Raw genomic sequence first — 20,932 nt, forward strand, 5'->3', positions numbered from 1 at the left:
GCGTCAGAGAAGTTGCTGCTGTACACGGTATTGTTGACCACGTCACTGTATGGAGAGTGCTACGGGAGAACCAGTTGTTTCCGTACCATGTACAGCGTGTGCAGGCACTATCAGCAGCTGATTGGCCTCCATGGGTACACTTCTGCGAATGGTTCATCCAACAATATGTCAATCCTCATGTCAGTGCAAACGTTCTCTTTACGGATGAGGCTTCATTCCAACGTGATCAAATTGTAAATTTTCACAATCAACATGTGTGGGCTGACGAGAATCTGCACGCAATTGTGCAATCACGTCATCAACACAGATTTTCTGTGACGTTTGGGCAGGCATTGTTGGTGATGTCTTGATTGGGCCCCATGTTCTTCCACCTACGCTCAGTGGAGCACGTTATCGTGATTTCATACGGGATACTCTACCTGTGCAGCTAGAACATGTGCCTTGACAAGTACGACACAACATGTGGTTCATGCACGATGGAGCTCCTGCACATTTCAGTCGAAGTGTTCGTACGCTTCTCAACAACAGATTCGGTGACCGATGGATTGGTAGAGGCAGACCAATTCCCTGGCCTCCACGCTCTCCTGACCTCAACTCTCTTGACTTTCTTTTATGGGGGCATTTGAAAGCTCTTGTCTTCGCAACCCCGGTACCAAATGTAGAGACTCTTCGTGCTCGTATTGTGGACGGCTGTGATACAATACGCCATTCTCCAGGGCTGCATCAGCGCATCAGGGATTCCATACGACGTAGGGTGGATACATGTATCCTCGCTAACGGAGGACATTTTGAACATTTCCTGTAACAAAGTGTTTGAAGTCACGCTGGTACGTTCTGTTGCTGTGTGTTCCCATTCCATGATTAATGTGATTTGAAGAGAAGTAATAAAATGAGCTCTATCATGGAAAGTAAGCGTTTCCGGACACATGTCCACATAACTTATTTTGTTTCTTTGTGTGTGAGGAATGTTTCCTGAAATTTTGGTCGTACCTTTTTGTAACACCCTGTATACAACAAAAGTCACTCATTTGTAGAAAATTCCAGTATGAGTCTGTGTCGGCCAGTTGTGTAATTTTGACGTGGCAGCCATGGTGCATATCCTGGCTGCCGTTTCCTTGGGGGCGCAGTTAATCATTTTATTCATTTAGTAACTAAACCTGATATGTGGAAAATGATAAAAATGAGGTAGGTCAAAATAGAAGTGGAAGGGGAAGGGGAAGAAGGAAAGAAGAACCAATTATTTAAAGAAAAATAAATGTTTAATATAACACGTTTTTAAATTGCACTAAAAAGTACAAAATAATTTCTCCTTGCCCCATACAGATTCCTAAGTCCGTATAGGGAGTCCTGAAAATTTCTGCTTAAGAAGTTCTGTAACTATGATAGCACTTTTTAAATTTATAGCCAAAAACTTAAGGCACATGCACTACTTAATAGATGCATGGATAGTTCACCTACTAACTACTGAATATTGTATGTGCCTGGCGTTTTTCGTTACAAATCTTACAAGTATTGCAATAGCTACTAAAAATTCGCAGCCAAAAGTTTCAGGTCTATTTGTATGGGGTTTGGAGTGTATATGGGGCTAGAAGAAATTATATTACAATTATTACTCCCATTTAAAAATGTTTTATATTAAAAATTTATATTTACATAAATAATTTTCTCCTTTTGAGTCTTGCGTGTGTGAAATTTCTCAATGGAATTAAGACATTTTGATGAGACTACATTTTTTAAAGTAATTATTTATATAAAAACTGCAGCCATGGCCGTGTGCGTGTATGTCACATGTATAGGACCCATCACCTCCTCGCAGCTCTCTGTCCATCTCCTCTTACCCCTGTCTGCTCAACTGTGCCCATCCACTCACATGCAACCTACAGAACATTCTAGTCCTGCAGGACAGCCGAGATGTCAAGTGTTATCGAACTTTATCACCTCAACCCCCACCCCTTCCGTACAGGTTCACAAGAAAGCAAGTTAACATTGCACTGTCATACGGTTCTGAGCTATTTTAAAATTTTAAGTCTTTAGCTCATAAGAATGTTAGTTTAAAATCAACTACAAAATTTGTACCTAACAGACAGACAGACAAGAAACTGACTTAATAAAACAAGTTAAAAATGATATGATTGGAGGGCGGCAAAATAGGAAAGAGGTGGAGATGTGTTAAAGGAAATCATGAGCAGCTTGGTATTTAACTATGTTCAGATTCTTAAGATCATGAAGTGTTGGCAGACGAGCCAACACCGTGTTGCTAGAGGAGGCCGAAATGCACGCTGTTAAGCTCACGCAGATTGGCGTGAGGTCTGGAACAAGGTAAAGTACTTATCCTATAAAGAAAAGAACGTAGTTCTTGGAATACTTAACTTTAATCCATAATTGTAGAACATCTCTCTTGACTGTACATGCTTCAATATATAATTATAAAATGCTATGGCGCCTTGCTAGGTCATAGCAAATGACGTAGCTGAAGGCTATGCTAACTATCGTCTCGGCAAATGAGAGCGTATCGGTCAGTGTAGCTTCGCTAGCAAAGTCGGCTGTACAACTGGGCGAGTGCTATGAAGTCTCTTTAGACCTGCCGTGTGGTGGCGCTCGGTCTGCAATCACTGACAGTGGCGACACGCGGGTCCGACGTATACTAATGGACCGCGGCCGATTTAAAGGCTACCACCTAGCAAGTGTGGTGTCTGGCGGTGACACCACAGATCACCTCTCCCTAACACGGAGAAGCATGTTCCTTCTTTCGGCGACTAAGAGAAATCATTCCTCTCCTGCCCAGAAGACCAAGGAAACAATGTAAAAAGTATTTTTTACATCTATTATTCTATTTGTAACCACTTTGTATTGACTGGCATTGGAAAACTGAAAATTTAATAATGTCACTGTCGCAGTTATTGTGACTTTCGAGTATATGTTGTTCCATGTTTTATACTGTATCATAAAAAAAATTACTGAAATGTGTGCCCTTTTACATTACAGAGTCGTTTTCATTGCAGGAAAAGAGTTATTAGGCAAAGAAACGATGAGAATTAAAAAGAAAAGCGGATGGCGTTTCGGACAGGAAGAGGCGGGCTGAGGGGAAAGCTCCAACACAAAGTTTGCCCAGGGCACTTTTTAACCCAGTTAAGCCTCTAGTGTCGCCACTTAATTAATTTATTCCATGCATTTACCCCTTCTTCCTACACAGTCTTACTAGTACCTTCAGCCGTTTAACAAGAGAGTGAATACAGCCTAAATGAGAGGTGAACTGTCAAAAAGCCGATACTCATCTTCCAATCAAACTACGGGCTGTAATCCTCTTTTCCTTTAAATTTACCTGCATGTCGACGGGTTACGTTGTATCCTGTATTATTCTTTTCGTCTCTACACATCCACAACGTCTAACTTCTTAGACAACCAGTTTTAATTCTTCTAATCTTCATTTACCTTGCAAGTTTTCCTTTTACTCTTAGGTATCCTGTGTTTTTAAAATATTTCCGAGTCCCTTAAAGCTTGATGCATAAATCAGTCCCATGTTTTGATGAATGGTTTCCCTAATTTTCGTCCTTAGAAGCACAAATTTTGCTTAACGTCATTAAAGTGGTGGTGAAGTCATACAAACAGCTTCGCTGTTGTTTGGAGATCCTCAAGCAATTTTATCATACTTCAGGAGCTGAGGAGTGCTGAACTGACTTTCTGGATATGCATACCTGTACCACAGTATATGGCTCAGACGATGACTTCACATGTAGCAGATTACAGTCTCACTGGCACATTCCAGTTGACTGACGAGTGACGACTGGTTACAGGTGACATGCATTTACTATTAAGTTTCTTACAAGCCAAATAACAGGCTGTTGTTGTTGTGGTCTTCAGTCCTGAGACTGGTTTGGTACAGCTCTCCATGCTAGTCTATCCTGTGCAAGCTTCTTCATCTCCCAGTACCCACTGAAACCTACATCCTTCTGAATCTGATTAGTGCATTCATCTCTTGGTCTCCCTCTACGATTTTTACCCTCCACGCTGCCCTCCAATGCTAAATTTGTGATCTCTTGGTGCCTCAGGACATGTCCTACCAACCGATCCCTTCTTCTAGTCAAGTTGTGTCACAAACTTCTCTTCTCCCCAATCCTATTCAATACTTCCTCATTAGTTACGTGATCTACCCACCTAATCTTCAACATTCTTCTATAGCACCACATTTCGAAAGCTTCTATTCTCTTCTTGTCCAAACTATTTATTGTCCATGTTTCACTTCACTCCATAGAAATACTTTCCTGACACTTAAATCTATACTCGATATTAACAAATTTCTCTTCATCAGAAACGCTTTCCTTGCCATTGCCAGTCTACATTTTATATCCTCTCTACTTCGACCATAATCAGTTATTTTGGTCCCCAAATAGCAAAACTCCTTTACTACTTTAAGTGTCTCCTTTCCTAATCTAATTCCCTCAGCATCACCCGACTTAATTCGACTACATTCCATTATCCTCGTTTCGCTTTTGTTGATGCTCATCTTATACCCTCCTTTCAAGACACTGTCCATTCCATTCAACTGCTCTTCCAAGTCCTTTGCTGTCTCTGACAGAATTACAATGTCATCGGCGAACCTCAAAGTTTTTATTTCTTCTCCCTGGATTTTAATACCTACTCCGAATTTTTCTTTTGTTTCCTTTACTGCTTGCTCAATATACAGATTGAATAACATCGGGGAGAGGCTACAACCCTATCTCACTCCCTTACCAACCACTGCTTCCCTTTCAGGCCCCTCGACTCTTATAACTGCCATCTGGTTTCTGTACAAATTGTAAATAGCGTTTCGCTCCCTGTATTTTCCCCTGCCACCTTCAGAATTTGAAAGAGAGTATTCCAGTCAACATTGTCAAAAGCTTTCTCTAAGTCTACAAATGCTAGAATCGTAGGTTTGCCTTTCCTTAATCTTTCTTCTAAGATAAGTCGTAAGGTCAGTATTGCCTCACGTGTTCCAACATTTCTACGGAATCCAAACTGATCTTCCCCGAGGTCGGCTTCTACTAGTTTTTCCATTCGTCTGTAACTAATTCGCGTTAGTATTTTGCAGCTGTGACTTATTAAAGTGATAGTTCGGTAATTTTCACATCTGTCAACACCTGCTTTCTTTGGGATTAGAATTATTATATTCTTCTTGAAGTCTGAGGGTATTTCGCCTGTCTCGTACATCTTGCTCACCAGATGGTAGAGTTTTGTCAGGACTGGCTCTCCCAAGGCCGTCAGTAGTTCTAATGGAATGTTGTCTACTCCTGGGGCCTTGTTGCGACTCAGGTCTTTCAGTGCTCTGTCAAACTCTTCACACAGTATCGTATCTCCCATTTCATCTTCATCTACATCCTCTTCCATTTAGATAATATTGTCCTCAAGTACATCGCCCTTGTATAGACCCTCTATATACTCCTTGCACCTTTCTGCTTTCCCCTCTTTGCTTAGAACTGGGTTTCCATCTGAGCTCTTGATATTCATACAAGTGGCTCTCATTTCTCAAAGGGTCTCTTTAATTTTCCTGTTGGCTGTATCTATCTTACCCCTAGTGAGATAAGCCTCTACATCCTTACATTTGTCCTCTAGCCATGCCTGCTTAGCCATTTTGCACTTCCTGTCGGTCTCATTTTTGAGACGTTTGTATTTCTTTTCCCTGCTTCATTTACTGCATTTTTATATTTTCTCCTTTCATCCATTAAACTCAATATTTCTTCTGTTACCCAAGGATTTCTACTAGCCCTCGTCTTTTTACCTACTTGATCCTCTGCTGCCTTCACTACTTCATCCCTCAGAGCTACCCATTCGTCTTCTACTGTATTTCTTCCCCTCATTCCTGTCAATTGTTCCCTTATGCTGTCACTGAAACTCTGTACAACCTCTGGTTTACTCAGTTTATCGAGGTCCCATCTCCTTAAATTCCCACCAGGCTACAGAGATAATAAATGTTCCGATTATATAGAAAACTACCTAAATAATGAAATTGGCTAACGTACACTGACGGAAAAAAATCACATAACCAAGAAGTGGTTGTATGACATAAACGAAGTTGGAATGCACGTTTCTACATATGAAACATGATGTCTTTTCAAAGTTCACGTCAGTCGCGTAGGAGTGGCTCTATTAAACTGTGACGATGCAAATCATATTTGCTTTAAATACACGCTATAAAGGTTGCGATCGTTAGTTACCTTTGGGATTGGACGTTGTGAGTTGATGATAGTCAATAATGCCTTAAAATTTGACAAAGATGCCATTAATAACAATTCACTGGCAAGAAAACTCTTGAATGTGAGGTAGTAACTTCAATGTTTAGTAATTCTCACCTGAAGTTGTTGTGTTAACAATTAAGAAAGGAAAAATAATAGCTGCTACTCACTCACTATGTGTATTAGGAGGACGACGGAATATGAGTGTCCGGGAGATATAGAAATCAACTTTCTACAGGATGTATGTATTCCACTTCACAAAATGGACATCGTTGACATCCAAGAGGAATTCAAAACACACTGTTAACTTCTAACATGAACACTAAATGACAAATGGCGTGGCATAGAGATAAAGACGTTCGCACCAACAAGACAGTTACAACCGTGGAGGACGTTCATCTCGGTATCCACTACAAAAGAATGATTATAACGGAGTGATGAGAACTGATTGAATGTGATGGCGTGCAACCGAATGTGTAACAGTTTATCATGGAGCATACGTGAAACTGGCTATGCTTTAACGCGTTGCTGCAGATCGGGTGATAATAGGTTTTATAGGCACGGAAAAATAAACATCCAGAGGCAGAAATTGACCGGTGGTTCCGTGTGGTATATCACACACTTTTCAGGGGAGATGGGATGCTCTGAAGGAGTATAATTTTTATACTCATCCCAGGAATCGAGCATAAGCAAGTTATTTCGACGAGATATTGTCCAAAAACGGAGTTCATATCCTAGTTGTAGTTCTCTTACGCCCGTTTTCTCATTCTTCTTTGGTGTGACGTATTCCCAACTGATCACGCACACGAGAAAGAATCATAGGGGGCAGAGAACCTCCAGCTTCTCGCAGCAAAGTAAATAACTTTTCAGCCAATTTACCATCCAGATTGATAGTCGGCATAATTGTATATGAATGAGTTAAGCCGTTGATGTGCGTAACGAAGTAGATCACTATCATGTCCATCCTGTAAATTGTACCGAGCATCTTTGAAGCGCACAAACACCAGTTTTTGTATCAAGCACAACTTGTCCTCTCTTGAATACCCGTAATTTTTCCTATACACGGTCATATTGCTGCAAACCTCTTTGAAATCTGTTCGTAATTTGCTTTTTTACTGTGCTGCGGATGATCTTTCACGTACGTAATTATGTTTAGTACCCGCTCCTTGGACAACGATTATCCTTTAGTCCGTTTCACTGGACGCGGTATTTGTGTCTCCCTGTCCGACAAGGATGATGAACTACATGGATCGACACCTGTTTCAGTATAACTTTCGGTTGTGAGGCACGTATCACCATCATTGTACTCCTCATCTACATCGTCCGCACAGTCGAGCCTATACGACACCACACATTTCACTGGCTCATTTTACAGAAACGCTAATATTACATATGTTACTTCTTCCTCACTCTGTGAAATACCTTGGGTTCCTTTCTGAAGAAATGCGAACTACATCAACTGTTGTAGATATGATGCGATATTTGCTTTGTTTATCGTTGCTGTTCAAAAAATGGCTCTGAGCACTATGGGACTCAACTGCTGAGGTCATTAGTCCCCTAGAACTTAGAACTAGTTAAACCTAACTAACCTAAGGACATCACAAACATCCATGCCCGAGGCAGGATTCGAACCTGCGACCGTAGCGGTCTTGCGGTTCCAGACTGCAGCGCCTTTAACCGCACGGCCACTTCGGCCGGCCTATCGTTGCTGTTGCTCTGCTTTGTATCAACACCACTAACGCTGTTGTGAGTTACTTGTCGATTAAGCATATCAAATGTGCTCCATAGCCTCATAATGTGCTCACCATTGAATGCCTCCAGCCCGAGCCCGATCCTGTTGCCGTGGGCAGTCAATATTGTGGGGGCGTCGAATACGGAAAACGCTATTAGTCTTTTGCGGCCTCGAACGCAAGGTATTCCTTGTGAGTTTGAATGAGGTTGTGTAATAGGGCTACGAGGATATAGATACTCCTTCTACGGTATTGCAGAAAGACTTGGCAGGAATGTATCCACTGTGCATGGCTGCTGATAGCGGTGGCCCCGAGAATGTGTAGTCGCAAGAAGCCTGGAATCCGGACAGGCACTTGGAACTACTGAGAGGGACGACCATCGTGTTAGGTGTACGGCTCTGGGACGTCGTACTGCTTCTGCAGCAGCCATTTGAGCAGCGTTTGGAACCACAGTGACACAACGAACTGCTTCAAATCGTTTACTTAAAGGCCAGCTCCGAGCCAGATGCCCTATGGCGTGCTTTCCACTGAAACCAACCCATCGCCATTCGCGAGACAGGGCAGGGAGGAGGTCTGTTGTGTATTTTGATGAAAGGTGCTCCTGCCTCGGTGCCAGTGATGGTTGTACGTTGGTTAGAAGGAGGCTAGTTAAGGTCCTTCAACCAAACTGTCTGAATGCTGGATACACAGCAACTCACACCTGGAGTTATGATCTGGGGGTCCGATTTCGTATGACAGCAAGAACACTCTAGTAGTTTTCCCACGCACCATCGCTACAAATTTGTTCGTCAGTCTGGTGATTTGACCTGTTGCGCTACCATTCATAAACGACCTTCCAATTGGTGTTTTCCAACAGGTTAACGCTCGCCCACTCACTGCTGCTGTAGCCTTAACATGCTCTACTGAGTGTCGACCTGTTGTCTTGGGATGCTCGATCATCAGATCTGTCTCCAATCGTGCACGTATGGGACATCACTGGAGGGCAGCTCCAGCGTCATCCTGATACAGCATTAACCGTCCTTGTATTGACCGACCAAGTGCAACAGGCATAGAACCTCATCCTAGAAAGTGACATCCGGCATCTGCACACATTCTGGCAGTTATATCGGTTATTAATATCCCAGCGTTTCATATTTGCAATGACTTATCTCAAACTTGCATTCACCTGCAATCCTGCAATGTTAATCCCTTATGTGTGTTGCCTAGACAAATGTCTTCCTTAAATTTAATTACTCTCTATTATTTGGATATTGCAATTTTTTTCTTCTTCATAATTTTAAGTATTAGTTCACATCATTATGAAACACATTTTAGTGTTTTCATAATGACACGACGTAGTAACCAAAATTATTTCATTCAGATTGTATAATGAAATTGGGTTTTTGTAGGAAACTTTACTGTGGGTAAGTGTCATGTGAAACTGCTTGTCAACAAATGTGCAAGTGAGACTGCTTACTACACGCTGTGTTGGGGCCACTTGCTGTCGCTCAGAGCCACTTTGGCGAATCCCGCCAAGCCACGATGGTTTTCCCTGTCTGTAGATACCCGCGGTATATCCTTGTCCTAGTGACGCTTTTAAATCTCAGTATCTTCGCGACCTGAGGTCAGGTTCTGAGGAGACGTACTGATATTTCGCGCAGTGTTCGTCCTACATATCCCAGCCACAAGATATGCCGGACTGTTTCGTTCTCCCTGCTAATGATAATGCCGTATAACCCGTCGGACTGCTGACCTGAGCGTCGTTCATCCAAAAGGGAGCAGGTTGACTCTAGGTGAACTGTGAGTGAAGTCAAAAGAAAATCCTTAGAGTTAAAGTAACATTTAATGACTCGAATTAAACATTAAATGAACTTAATTGAAAGTATATAAATGATAATAACGTAATGCATAAAATAATAATTGTTCTCATAGTCATATTGTGTGGTTTCTTTACATAACAATGTTGTATTGGACTAATTACTCCTATTATTCTTCTGATCTTGTCAAATACAAGTCATCACTAAAATATTTTTTTTATTCAAATCGTGGTAGTTACTTGACTGTCAGACCTCTTTCTTTCTTATTGCAGTGTCGCGTCAGTTCCAGTACTACGATGGTTCCGCAGTCGCAATGCAAGCTATTGACAAAAGGAATACTGTAGCGCTCTTCACAGTCAGCGGGTCGTCTTCAGATTCTCGCCACCCCTCTAGGTCGTAAAACTTTACTGCCGGGCACTTATCGCTGCTGTGCCGCAGCCAGGTTGTTTCTCTCCATTGATATTTCGATCTGCACAGTCTACGATCCTCGCGTGGGGCTATTGTTTACATAACGTACACGTTGCAGAGTATTATATTCTTTATTCCCGCCACATCTTCATATCACCCTGACCTCTGGATGTAATGCTTTCACCAACAATGCTGAAAGGCGACTCTCAGCTTCATTGAGGAAGTCGTGCTCAGTATGTATGTGAACAAGACGGAAATCAATGTTGTCACTATCACGAGAAAGTTGCAATTTGTCGTGAACCACAGTAGCAAGCAGCGATTTGAAATACAATATATTTAACAGTCACTGAACACACATATAATAAGAGTTTACATCATCTTATGTCTTACGAAGAGTATTACTAATCAGAGATATAAATGTGCGGACAACTTCACTTTGTAACATCCTCCCCACACTAGTGAACTTCCAGGGGGGTGACCAGCTGAATCGGAAGTGCTATCTGCTGTCCTTCTGTCGTAATCAATATTGTCGTCCTTACTTTATTGTTTCTTCTCTGTACACATCTTTCTACTTTCCCTTTACTTCACATGTGACTTGATCGTCCATCATTTTGAATCACAGTAAGATCACCTGGTCGGAAGTCAGTACATCTTGCACATATGCCTGCAGCTTCGTGGAAGCTCCTAAGCTCCATGAGATACTCCTTGGTCCATCTTCTCCAAATGTCGTGTACTAGTTTTTGATGTAGTTTAAATTCTTTGTTCAGAGTGTGTGTCGGTAAGTCCAGTGGTAAAGTGGTCCAGTGGTCACATTTAAAAGGCCTTCAACATCGAGAAAGCGTGCTGTTGTCAGAGGTTCTGCTTCATCTGGAGAGATTGGCCTTGAGTTTAATGCAGCTTCGATGCTGACCAAGATGGTGTAGAGTCGCTATGAAGTTAGACTTGATCGTCCCAACGTTTTCCGTAAGCATCATTTGACGATGCCCACCATCCTCTCCCACCATCTTTCTCACCAAGACGCCCGTGGTGCAATGAACTTCCAAGTGATTCCGTTTTTGACGAGTAAGATTTGGGTCTCTGAGGTGGTTAGTGAGTTCCATAGTTCCGACAATTCTCTGTTAGTGACGTGAAAGGTCTTTGCATTGTCAGTGTAGAAGGTATGCGGCAGTCCACGCCTACTAGCAAATCTCTGTAATGCCGTCACAAATGTGTTGATATGGGAGATATAGCAACTGCTATGCATTACGAGCTAACAGCCCTTGTGAAAATATTGAACTTTCAGTTAGCGAAATGGGCCACTTCTTCAGATCAGTTACAGGACATATGGAGTACCGAAGCACGAGAGAGTACTACATCTACTCAAGTTTTTACATTCCGTCTTTCTTCCGGGAGGTCGTGACGCATATTTGGAGTAGCAGATGGCCAACATTCTTCTAGGTGTGCAAGACATGGCGGTTTTTCCCACCTAACACACACAGATTGGATCAATTTGCCAAGAAGTCGCCGTGTTAAGTGATCCACTGGGTTATCATTTCCAGTTCAATGTCTGCACTGTAGGATGTACGCGTGTGAATTTCTGTCATTCTATTACAGATGAAAGTCTTCCATCGCTTCACATCACTGTGTATCCAGCCTAAGGTCACTGCAGTGTTCGTCCACAACACTGCATGAGTAATGTCGTATCCTCTAGCTGTGCAGAAATATCTTAGCAATCGCACTCACACAAGTGCACCTAGAAGTTCGACATATGTCAGCGTTACCCTTTTGAGATGTGCAAGTCTGTTCTTGCCACAGGTCAAGTGAATCATTGTGTTGCGTGTAAAACACTGTAGACGTACGGAGCTACGCCATACGCTCGTTCCGAAGCATCACAAAATACGCGAATTTGAAAGTGGCGATCTTTGGTAGTTGATATCCATCGTGGGGCGGTATACTGATGGAAGACAATGGAGGTGAAGTGAACTACCAAGTGTTGCCAGGTTGTTGGGTAGCAACCCATTCCAGTCAATTCCCTTAAGACAGGTTTCTTGAAATATAGTTTTGCCATAATTGACACAGGAGATAATAATCTTAGTGGATCGTAAAATTTAGCTACAGTCTGTAAGAGTTTCGTTTTCAAGGTACGTTCTCAGATAATTTTTCTGTGACATTATCTGTGTTAATGTAGATGATGTCCGTTGCTGTGTTCCAATATACGCCTAAAACTTCAGTAGCTGTAGTAATCTCTCGTCCTTCGGTACTCCATATGTCCTGTAACTGATCCGAAGTAGTGGCCCATTTCGCTAACTGAAAGTTCGATGTTTTCAGAAGGGCCGTTATTTCGTAATACATAGCTATAGCATTATTGTCGTCATCTGCAATAACCGCGAAGTCATCCATGAAAAGATTGTTGGCTGTTATCTGTACGGTGACGTGAAATGCGGTCTCAGGTCTAGATGCGTGTTCTTTCAGCGTTGCCGAAAGCTGTAATGGACTGCATGCTAGGCAGAATGGAAATCTAGTGAAACGGTAAGTCGTTACTTCGTTCATCGTATGGTAGTTCACATGACTATCATGAAAAACTTAGTGGCATAGAAATCTTGTTAAGTTTCTGCCGTATTCGTGCAAGATAAGTTGCAGAAATGCCTGCGCAATTCGCTTATAACAGCCACGGGTTGTATTCGGAATCGTATCATAACGGCAAGTGTTTCTGGCACAAGATTTGGTCCCGTCTTTAAAGTGTTGTTAAGAGAGCGTGCGTTTATCTCGTATGAAAACTCGTCAAAAACGATGCTCTATTTTATTTTACCAAGTTTCTCCTTCGTAGCTGCATGATGTGGAAGGTGGAACATGGTGTTACTTGGGGTCTTCAGGAGCGAACCCTACATGGTTCTTTGTAATGTACTCCAACATAAGACGCGGTGGGGTCCTTTAAGGAATCGTTGCTAAGACGTCTTTTATGTAGACATGGAAACCTACTTTCTGCGTTCAGTAGGTTAGTAGAATATAAAATAATATTTTGTTTCTTAGGAAACGAACGACTCTTCGATGATCCTGCACAAGATAAGATGCCTAAAATTCTTACAGGAGGGCATTCTTTACCGCATCATGTGTAGTTATGCCAGTATCATCTAGATCCCAGAATCGTCTCAATTGGTCCTCTGTGGGGATTTGAGTGTGAAGCACAAAGTTAACAGCAGCTAAAGTCGCAGAGGCGACAGATCTGAAGCCACTGAGGACCCAACCGAATATTGTGGGAAACAGAACATTGGAATTAGAAATATGATAATCTTCCAATAATGATCGCTATCAATTAAAAGCTTGATGGACATATCTTCTTGGGAACCTGCCTGTGTATCATCTAACTGCAGTGTGCACACATGTGTCACGTTCTTAATATCTTGTAGAACTCTGAACTGAGGCGTTAAGTAGTGGTTACTTTCATATGAGTTGATGTTAGTTATAGAATTAGTCCACATTCCGCTAGTTTCGAAACTGACAAGAGTACACCCCTGTGAGGAGCTAGTGTGAGGTTGTAATATGCAAACACTAAGTTGTCGTTGATCTATGGCAGGCAATGTCAGATCTTCTTTTGTTGTCTAGCACACATCGAGTGAGTTTACTTAGTCCTGTTGGTCCAACGATGCACACGTGAGCAATTTGCAAGAAGATAAAGGTGCGTGGAGTTGCATCTGTTTTACGAACAGATGTGACGTTGCTCTATGCTGCTTTCTTACACGTCATGTCTTCGACGTATAATCGACTTGTGATGTGGTTTCTTATTGTTAGCACAAAATGCTCTTTCCTTCTTCCCGCAATCTGACATTTTATGTCCTCTGTATAGGCGTAGAAAACACCGGTTAATACTTTGCAGTTTCTGCTTTTTTTCTGTGAACTTTAGTATCTTCTTGGGTCCAGTGGCCACGTTCTTCGGAAAAGACAAAAAATGGACAGTAGTTTTATTATTTTTCCCCCTAGCGTTTGTTCCTGATTAGCGCGGACATGAAAGGCTGCAGGTGTGGGAATGTAAGTCAACGTTTTATTGTCAAAGCGGATCTTCCGCGAAGCAAGCGCTACGTGTATTTCAGTTCCTGTAAATTATATAAACTGAAGTATGTCCCCTTCTGAAAGACTAGATTGCTTGAAATGAATGAGCCAGAGTCGGGAGATGTCATCAGCAAAAGTTCTGAGAGTTTTTGGTTCTAGTACGCAACCATAAGCATTTACGTCTTCGAGCGCGCGCTAAGCTTAGATCCAGCGGTTGCGTTCGATAAATGTAGAATTAAGGGATTCTTGTATTTCAAGTTAGATCAAATTCTGACTGGTTATCAGTGAACACCGATCTTCTGTCAGGTCCTCATTGAATAAGCAGTTGTCATACGTTACTTCCTACTTCCAAATCCGGGCCGTCGTTCTGTGCTCCGGCAAAATTTTAACCATTGTCTGTTGGGATCTGAGCGATTACATGATGTTAGAATAATTGTGAAAAGCTCTCGCACTTGATCCGGTGTTGTGCTTGGATAGCCTTCCTCGGTGATTGTTCCCACTGTTTGTATTTTTCCAAGGCGCTGACAATACTCTCAATACGATTGTCAGATGTAGCGGTTTACTACACGAAATCGTCAATCAACATCGGTCCCCTTATTTCGTAAAGCAGTAGACGCATGTAGAAGCATTCAGCGGTTTTTGGATGTACCGCATAAGCTAAACAAATTGACGCATCGTTGAATACCGGGTGATCAAAAAGTCAGTATAAATTTGAAAACTTATTAAACCACGGAATTATGTAGGTAGAGAGGTAAAATTGACACGCATGCTTGGAATGACATGGGGTTTTATTAGAACAAAAAAAAAACAAAGTTCACAAAAGTCAGACAGATGGCACTGGACAGCAAAACGTCAGTGACTGCGCATGACAATCGTGTGCAAAAGGAGCTGTAATAAGAGAGAGAATCAGATGTGCCAGCAGTCGCAGCAGGTTGACGTTACCTGAAAAGGCGCTTTTAGTGAAGCTGTATTATCAGAGGCGTGAAAGATCTCTTGCGCGCGTCGTTTGGTGATGATCGTGTGCTGAGCCGCCACTTTCGTCATTCTTGGCCTCCCATGTCCCCAGACCTCAGTCCGTGCGATTATTGGGTTTGGGGTTACCTGAAGTCGCAAGTGTATCGTGATCGACAGACATCTCTAGGGATGCTGAAAAACAACATCCGACGCCAATGCCTCACATAACTCCGGACATGCTTTCCGGTGTTGTTCACAACATTATTCCTCGACTACAGCTATTGTTGAGGAATGATGGTGGACATATTGAGCATTTCCTGTAAAAAACATCATCTTTGCTTTGTGTTACTTTGTTATGCTAATTATTGCTATTCTGATCAGATGAAGCGCCATGTGTCTGACATTTTTTGAACTTTTGTATTTTTTTTTCGGTTCTAATAAAACCCCATGTCATTCCAAACATGTGTGTCAATTTGTACCTCTCTATCTACATTCTTCCGTGATTTATTCAGTTTTCACATTTATACTGACTTTTTGATCACCCGGTACAATCTCGTATCTTTCAAGTGTAATACCTCCTTTCGGTCAAGTGAGTTTTCTCGACGTCGTGTTCCATGTACAGTACTTGGCAATTTTTTAACACAACAATGTTCTCGTAATCAGGTCTCTTCTGCACAGTTCAAAAAAAGTGTGACGAATTACGTTGACAGAATACTGTGCAACTTTTTCTGCTGTTTCCCAAGCCAAATACACTAGTTATCCTTTCTCAAGATCAAGATGGATCGCTAAATGGACAATTGCTGGATCTCAATGCGTTTCGGGAAACTGTAATGTGCGTCCCACTGCTTCGCTACCGTTAATACAAGCGGCTATCAAAATGTTTCCGTTCGAATGCTCCACACTCCAGATTCGGTAAGCCATCCACACAAATTCGCCATGAGCACTGAGGAAATTATTCCACCGATGCAGCAGGTTGAAGATATCCATTCAGTAAAACAAGATGTTCTGCTGCGTGACGAAGATTGTAACCCCCTGCTCCATATCCTCGTTGGAATGGAATTGTAGACAGTTCAAGGCCTTTTTTATGGACCGATGATGTGAAAAACGCATGGGAGGGAGGGAGCAGGGGAGGGGAGACATCAGGACTATAGGGCAGGTGCTCTCATGTCTCCCATTTGAGTTGGCGTAACTTCTGCGCTACCCCATTCCTGATATGGGGTCGAAAATGGCTCTGAGCACTATGGGACTTAACATCAGTCCCCTAGAATGTAGAACTATTTGAACCTAACTAAGCTAAGGACATCACACACATCGATGCCCGAGGCACGTTTCGAACCTGCGACCGAAGCGGTCGCGTGGTTCCAGACTGAAGCGCCTAGAACCGCTCAGCCACTTCGGCCGGCGATATGGGCACGTACCCTATCATGAAGCACCAGCAGCTCTTGTCACAGAACGGTGGGTTTGGACATGGGAAACAATTTCACGTTACGACTCGAAACTAGTGTCAGACGCACTCATAGTCTTCACCTAGAAGCTGGTGAGGAAAAAAGGCTGGGGTGTAAGGTACTATATTTTCTTTTATTGGCAGGCATTCATTCAACTGACGAGATGCTGGCGTTGGACAGAGAGGAGATTAATAAGTGTATTACTTGTAAGAATACAGCTCGGGACTGATTCTATCGCTATTTGAGATCAGAGTTCGCTGTAGACGCCTGCTTGACAATCATCCTGCAGCCCAGGTAATTGAAGCGAATAAACGCTAACGCGAGTGATGGGAAAATGCATTACTGTTCTAATTATACATCAAAACTGATGTGAGAAAAAAACAGTCTTAATGAATGGGTCATCGTGCAACACATGTACTCGAGATAATCGATGTCGCAAAATATGGCAGTGGGGTTAGTAGTCGATCGTGCGTTCGCCTCTATGTAAGATCACAAACAGCCGAAAATTAGAGGGGGGTGAGCAGTGGTAGTTTATGACCACCATAAAATAAATTTAAAAAAATTTCGTGAAATGTTCATAACATGTAAGCTTTCCTGGCCGGCGTCTTCATTAATTAAAACTTCCGGGCTGAATTGCCGTGGTCCACATATAAAACTGCTTCTGCTTCCTGACGTTTCGTTCCTACTGCGGGCAACATCTTCTGAGGTGAGTCGGCGACTGGCTGCTAGGCGCTGGAGGTCCCGCTTATATAGAGCGCTTAGATGGCGCCACCATTCATCACATGCTTCTCTCGGTACAGAGATCTACAAGGACGAAAATAATTTTAGTAAAAAAGAAGAAGGATTAAAACTATACAAGATGTGGCGGTCGGCTCTGTACCAACGAAGTGACTATCGATTACCTATAATCGAGAGAGATGCCACTAGCCAGAGATAGTTTTAAAGTCGAAAGCACGTGATGAGTGGTGGCGCAATCTAAGCGCTCTATATAAGCGGGACCTCCAGCGCCTAGCAGCTTGATTTCTATCTCACCGTCTATGGCCGTCCTATCGCCCTCACCCCCAACCTCAAGTACCTTGGCGTTACCCTTGACCGTCGCCTCTCCTGGACCCCCAATCTCCGGACAATCCAAGCCAAGGCACGCTCCCGACTCCGTCTCCTCAAGCTTCTTTCTGGCCGTATGTGGGGTCTGGACCCCTCCACAATCCTCCACACCTATAAATCCCTCATCCGCCCTATCCTTTGTTATGCTCATCCAGCCTGGATCTCCGTACCCCCCCACCCCCTACCTTTTATAACTCCCTTCAAATCCTTGAACGTCATGCTCTCTGCCTCGCATCCGTCTCCCCTCCCCAATGTGGATCCTGTACGATCTCAGTCGGTTCCCCCACCTCCTCCTTTTCCTTGATAGGATATGGATCCTGTACACCTCCCGCAAACTCGATCCTCCTCACTCGCTTGTCTCGCCCGTCCTCTCCCACCCCCGCCCACTGCCACGCCTGTATTCCCACGTCCCACCCGGTCTCCATCTCTCCACCCTCCTTACCGTCTCCCAAGGTGGATTCCGCCAGCTCCCCCTCCCTGATGATGTCCTTCTCCCCTTCATATACCCCTCCTATCAACTTTGATCCTCCCCGCCCCCACTTCCTGTGTCCTTTCCCTTAGGCACCCTCCTTCCCTTCTCTTTCTTTTCCCCCGTCCCCTCCCTCCACCCCTCTTCCCCTGGGGCTTCCCCTCCCCCTCCCACCCTTCCCCCTATCTCCCCTCCCCATGGCATCTGCTCTCCCCTCCCCCTCTCCCACCTCCCCTCCTCCTCTCTTGGCAGGTCCCCGGACACGTATAAGGTTAGTGAACATTCGCGTGCTGGAGATCAACGCCTCGTGTTCTGTGTGTGCCGTCGTTTTGCGCTTAAGTGGTTAAGTGTTATTCGTTTTGTGCACCTACGTTCACGTGTGACAATTTTCGTCTCTGTATGTGTCCAAGTGTCTGAACAAATTTTATCTTGGACTCTACGCCCGTGAATGGCTCCATGTATTTTAAAAAGTGTTTGTCTCTGTTTATATGTCCACCATATTTTTATCTCACATTGTCTTCATTTGTATCTTTTGTGTTTCTCTGCGGCCAAAGAGCGGCTGCTGGCCTACCTGTCAACAGGTTTAAAAATAACAATAAGGAAAAAAAACGCCTAGCAGCATATACTGCTGCCAACCCACCCCGTTGGGAATTGAAATACAATAAAGAAAAAAAAAAGAAAAGTCTAGCTGCCAGTCGCCGACTCATCTCAGAAGATGTTGCCCGTAGTAGGAACGAAACGTCAGGAAGGAGAAGCAGTTTTATATATGGACCACGGCAATTCAGCCCGTAAGTTTTAATTAATGTTCGTTAATTGTTGTTTGCTTATATTAAAAACATACTTTTTGAAGTGAAACTGGTGTGTAAGTAGGGCCCAGAACCTGAAAAAATCTTTTAGCAGACTCTTAGCATGTACTATCGACGGGATAGAGGTGAGCGGTACTTTACGTCCAGCACAATAAAATCTAAAAATGCAATTTTTGGGTAAAATTTAACCGAAAAATTTAAAATATTTCTGGTTCAAATGGCTCTGAGCACTATGGGACTTATCATGTGAGGTCATCAGTCCCCTAGAACTTAGAACTACTTAAACCTATTTAACCTAAGGACTGCACACACATCCATGCCCGAGAAAGGATTAGAACCTGCGACCGTAGCGTTTGCGCGGTTCCAGACTGAAGCGCCTAGAACCGCTCGGTCACACCGGCCGGCAAAACATTTCTGGAATCTGGTAGAATAATCGAGTATAAACAACGCTTTTTTTCAAAATTTTAAACCATAAAGTAACTGATTACAGTATTTTCGGACGGTCGGCACAAAGTACGCTTCTGCCCCTTGGGAATGCGAGGCCTAAATAAAACATAAATCAAAGTGCTCTAAAATGTCAGGGCAAAGTGTCCCTGTTATTGTATATCGTCGTCTACCACAAGATGTTCTCTTTCACATTCTAGAATCACGCGGGCGCATGATTTAAAACGGTATGCACATTTTGGCGTTTGGCACTTATTTATTTACTCTTGTCCCTAAGTATAAGTTTGAGACTGTTGGCTGCCTGCGAAGTTTGTGTCTTAGGGCTGGGGTGGTGTCCCGTGTTGCAGAACTGGTACATGTTCATGAGTGTGTCGGCGGTGATGACGCCGTGTGAAGACCCGCCAGCGGCTGTGACTGCCCCCGCCACCGTCATCTCCGCCCCCGAGGCGCCGGCAGCCGGGCTGCAGCTGAGCCGGGAATCCCTGGACTGCCAGCCGCTGCTGGGGGCGGAGCTGCCGCCTCCGGGGGCGTGGCCGGCGGGGCCCAGCGCCGGCGCCGCCGCATCCGCCCAGAGGCCCAGCATCGCGCAGCGCCGGGGCGAGCTGCTCGAAATGAGTCTCGACTGCATCAGCACCATCAGCGCGTAGAGGCAGGCGCTGTCCGACCCCGAAACCGCCGGCCAACTGGGCGGCAGACCGCTGACGACCGCGCATCGGCGTACCGACAACTCAACTGACCAAGTTCAAATTCTAACAAACTTTACAGGAGTGAACCAGGCACAACGTTTACTGTAGAAGTGGCTGTGCTTGACTGGAAGTAGGGCGATGTCCTTTAGGTATCGTTTACTAACTAGGCATACTGCTATCTTTCTTCTTTGGGATATATCAAAATGAAATATGCAAATTGTAGGCATTGTTGGAGATCAAAAAATGAAGCTGGGGGTTCGGATATGTATGCAAGGCGAAAGCTCTCCGGAAATTTTTTAAATGAACGTAAGTTCAATTATGAGGAACTAATACATCAATCTGCGCAGCGTTTATAAGTGCGAGCTTTCATGTACAATAACGATGGGCGATGCGCTATAGTCCATTTCACAGGGTATGTGAAACACTTGCCAAATAATGACGCACATGAAGTATCCATGCAACGTAAACCAATACTGTGCCTATTCTCGGTTCCGCAGTTGAGTCTGCACTTTTCAGTAGTAGTAATTGAGGCCATTTCTCCATGCGGAATCTGTTATACTGATTTAAAAATTCTTCAATGTCAACATTTCGTCGCGAGATCTACACGATATTAATCAGATAAAACAAAATATCTATCAGCAAAACCACTAAATCATAAATTCTCTTTACTTTATTCAACATTAGACCTAAGGATTTTTGTAACTTATTTCCGGATACCGTACGTAAAGCAACAAAATAACTCAATCTTCGCAAGTGCAACTTTGTTTTCTCTTTATGTTGGTACTGCCAGAAAACAACTTCCACTTATGCTGAAACACAGATTTAAAGAATTCACATCAACTCACAATTCGTCAG

General features: G+C 43.4%; 1 protein-coding gene across 1 annotated transcript in view; it reads left to right on the forward strand.

Moving 5' to 3' along the window:
• The window catches only part of LOC124616432, a 124,793-nt gene extending 104,755 nt beyond the window's left edge, over nucleotides 1–20,038 (forward strand). The window contains exon 9 of the mRNA XM_047144740.1: nucleotides 19,739–20,038. Within this exon, the coding sequence (XP_047000696.1) occupies nucleotides 19,739–20,038 (300 nt within the window). The remainder of the gene's footprint in view (nucleotides 1–19,738) is intronic.
• Nucleotides 20,039–20,932: the final 894 nt, after the last annotated feature.

Source organism: Schistocerca americana, chromosome 5 (assembly GCF_021461395.2).
Source record: "Schistocerca americana isolate TAMUIC-IGC-003095 chromosome 5, iqSchAmer2.1, whole genome shotgun sequence".
NCBI classification, from domain to species: domain Eukaryota; kingdom Metazoa; phylum Arthropoda; class Insecta; order Orthoptera; family Acrididae; genus Schistocerca; species Schistocerca americana.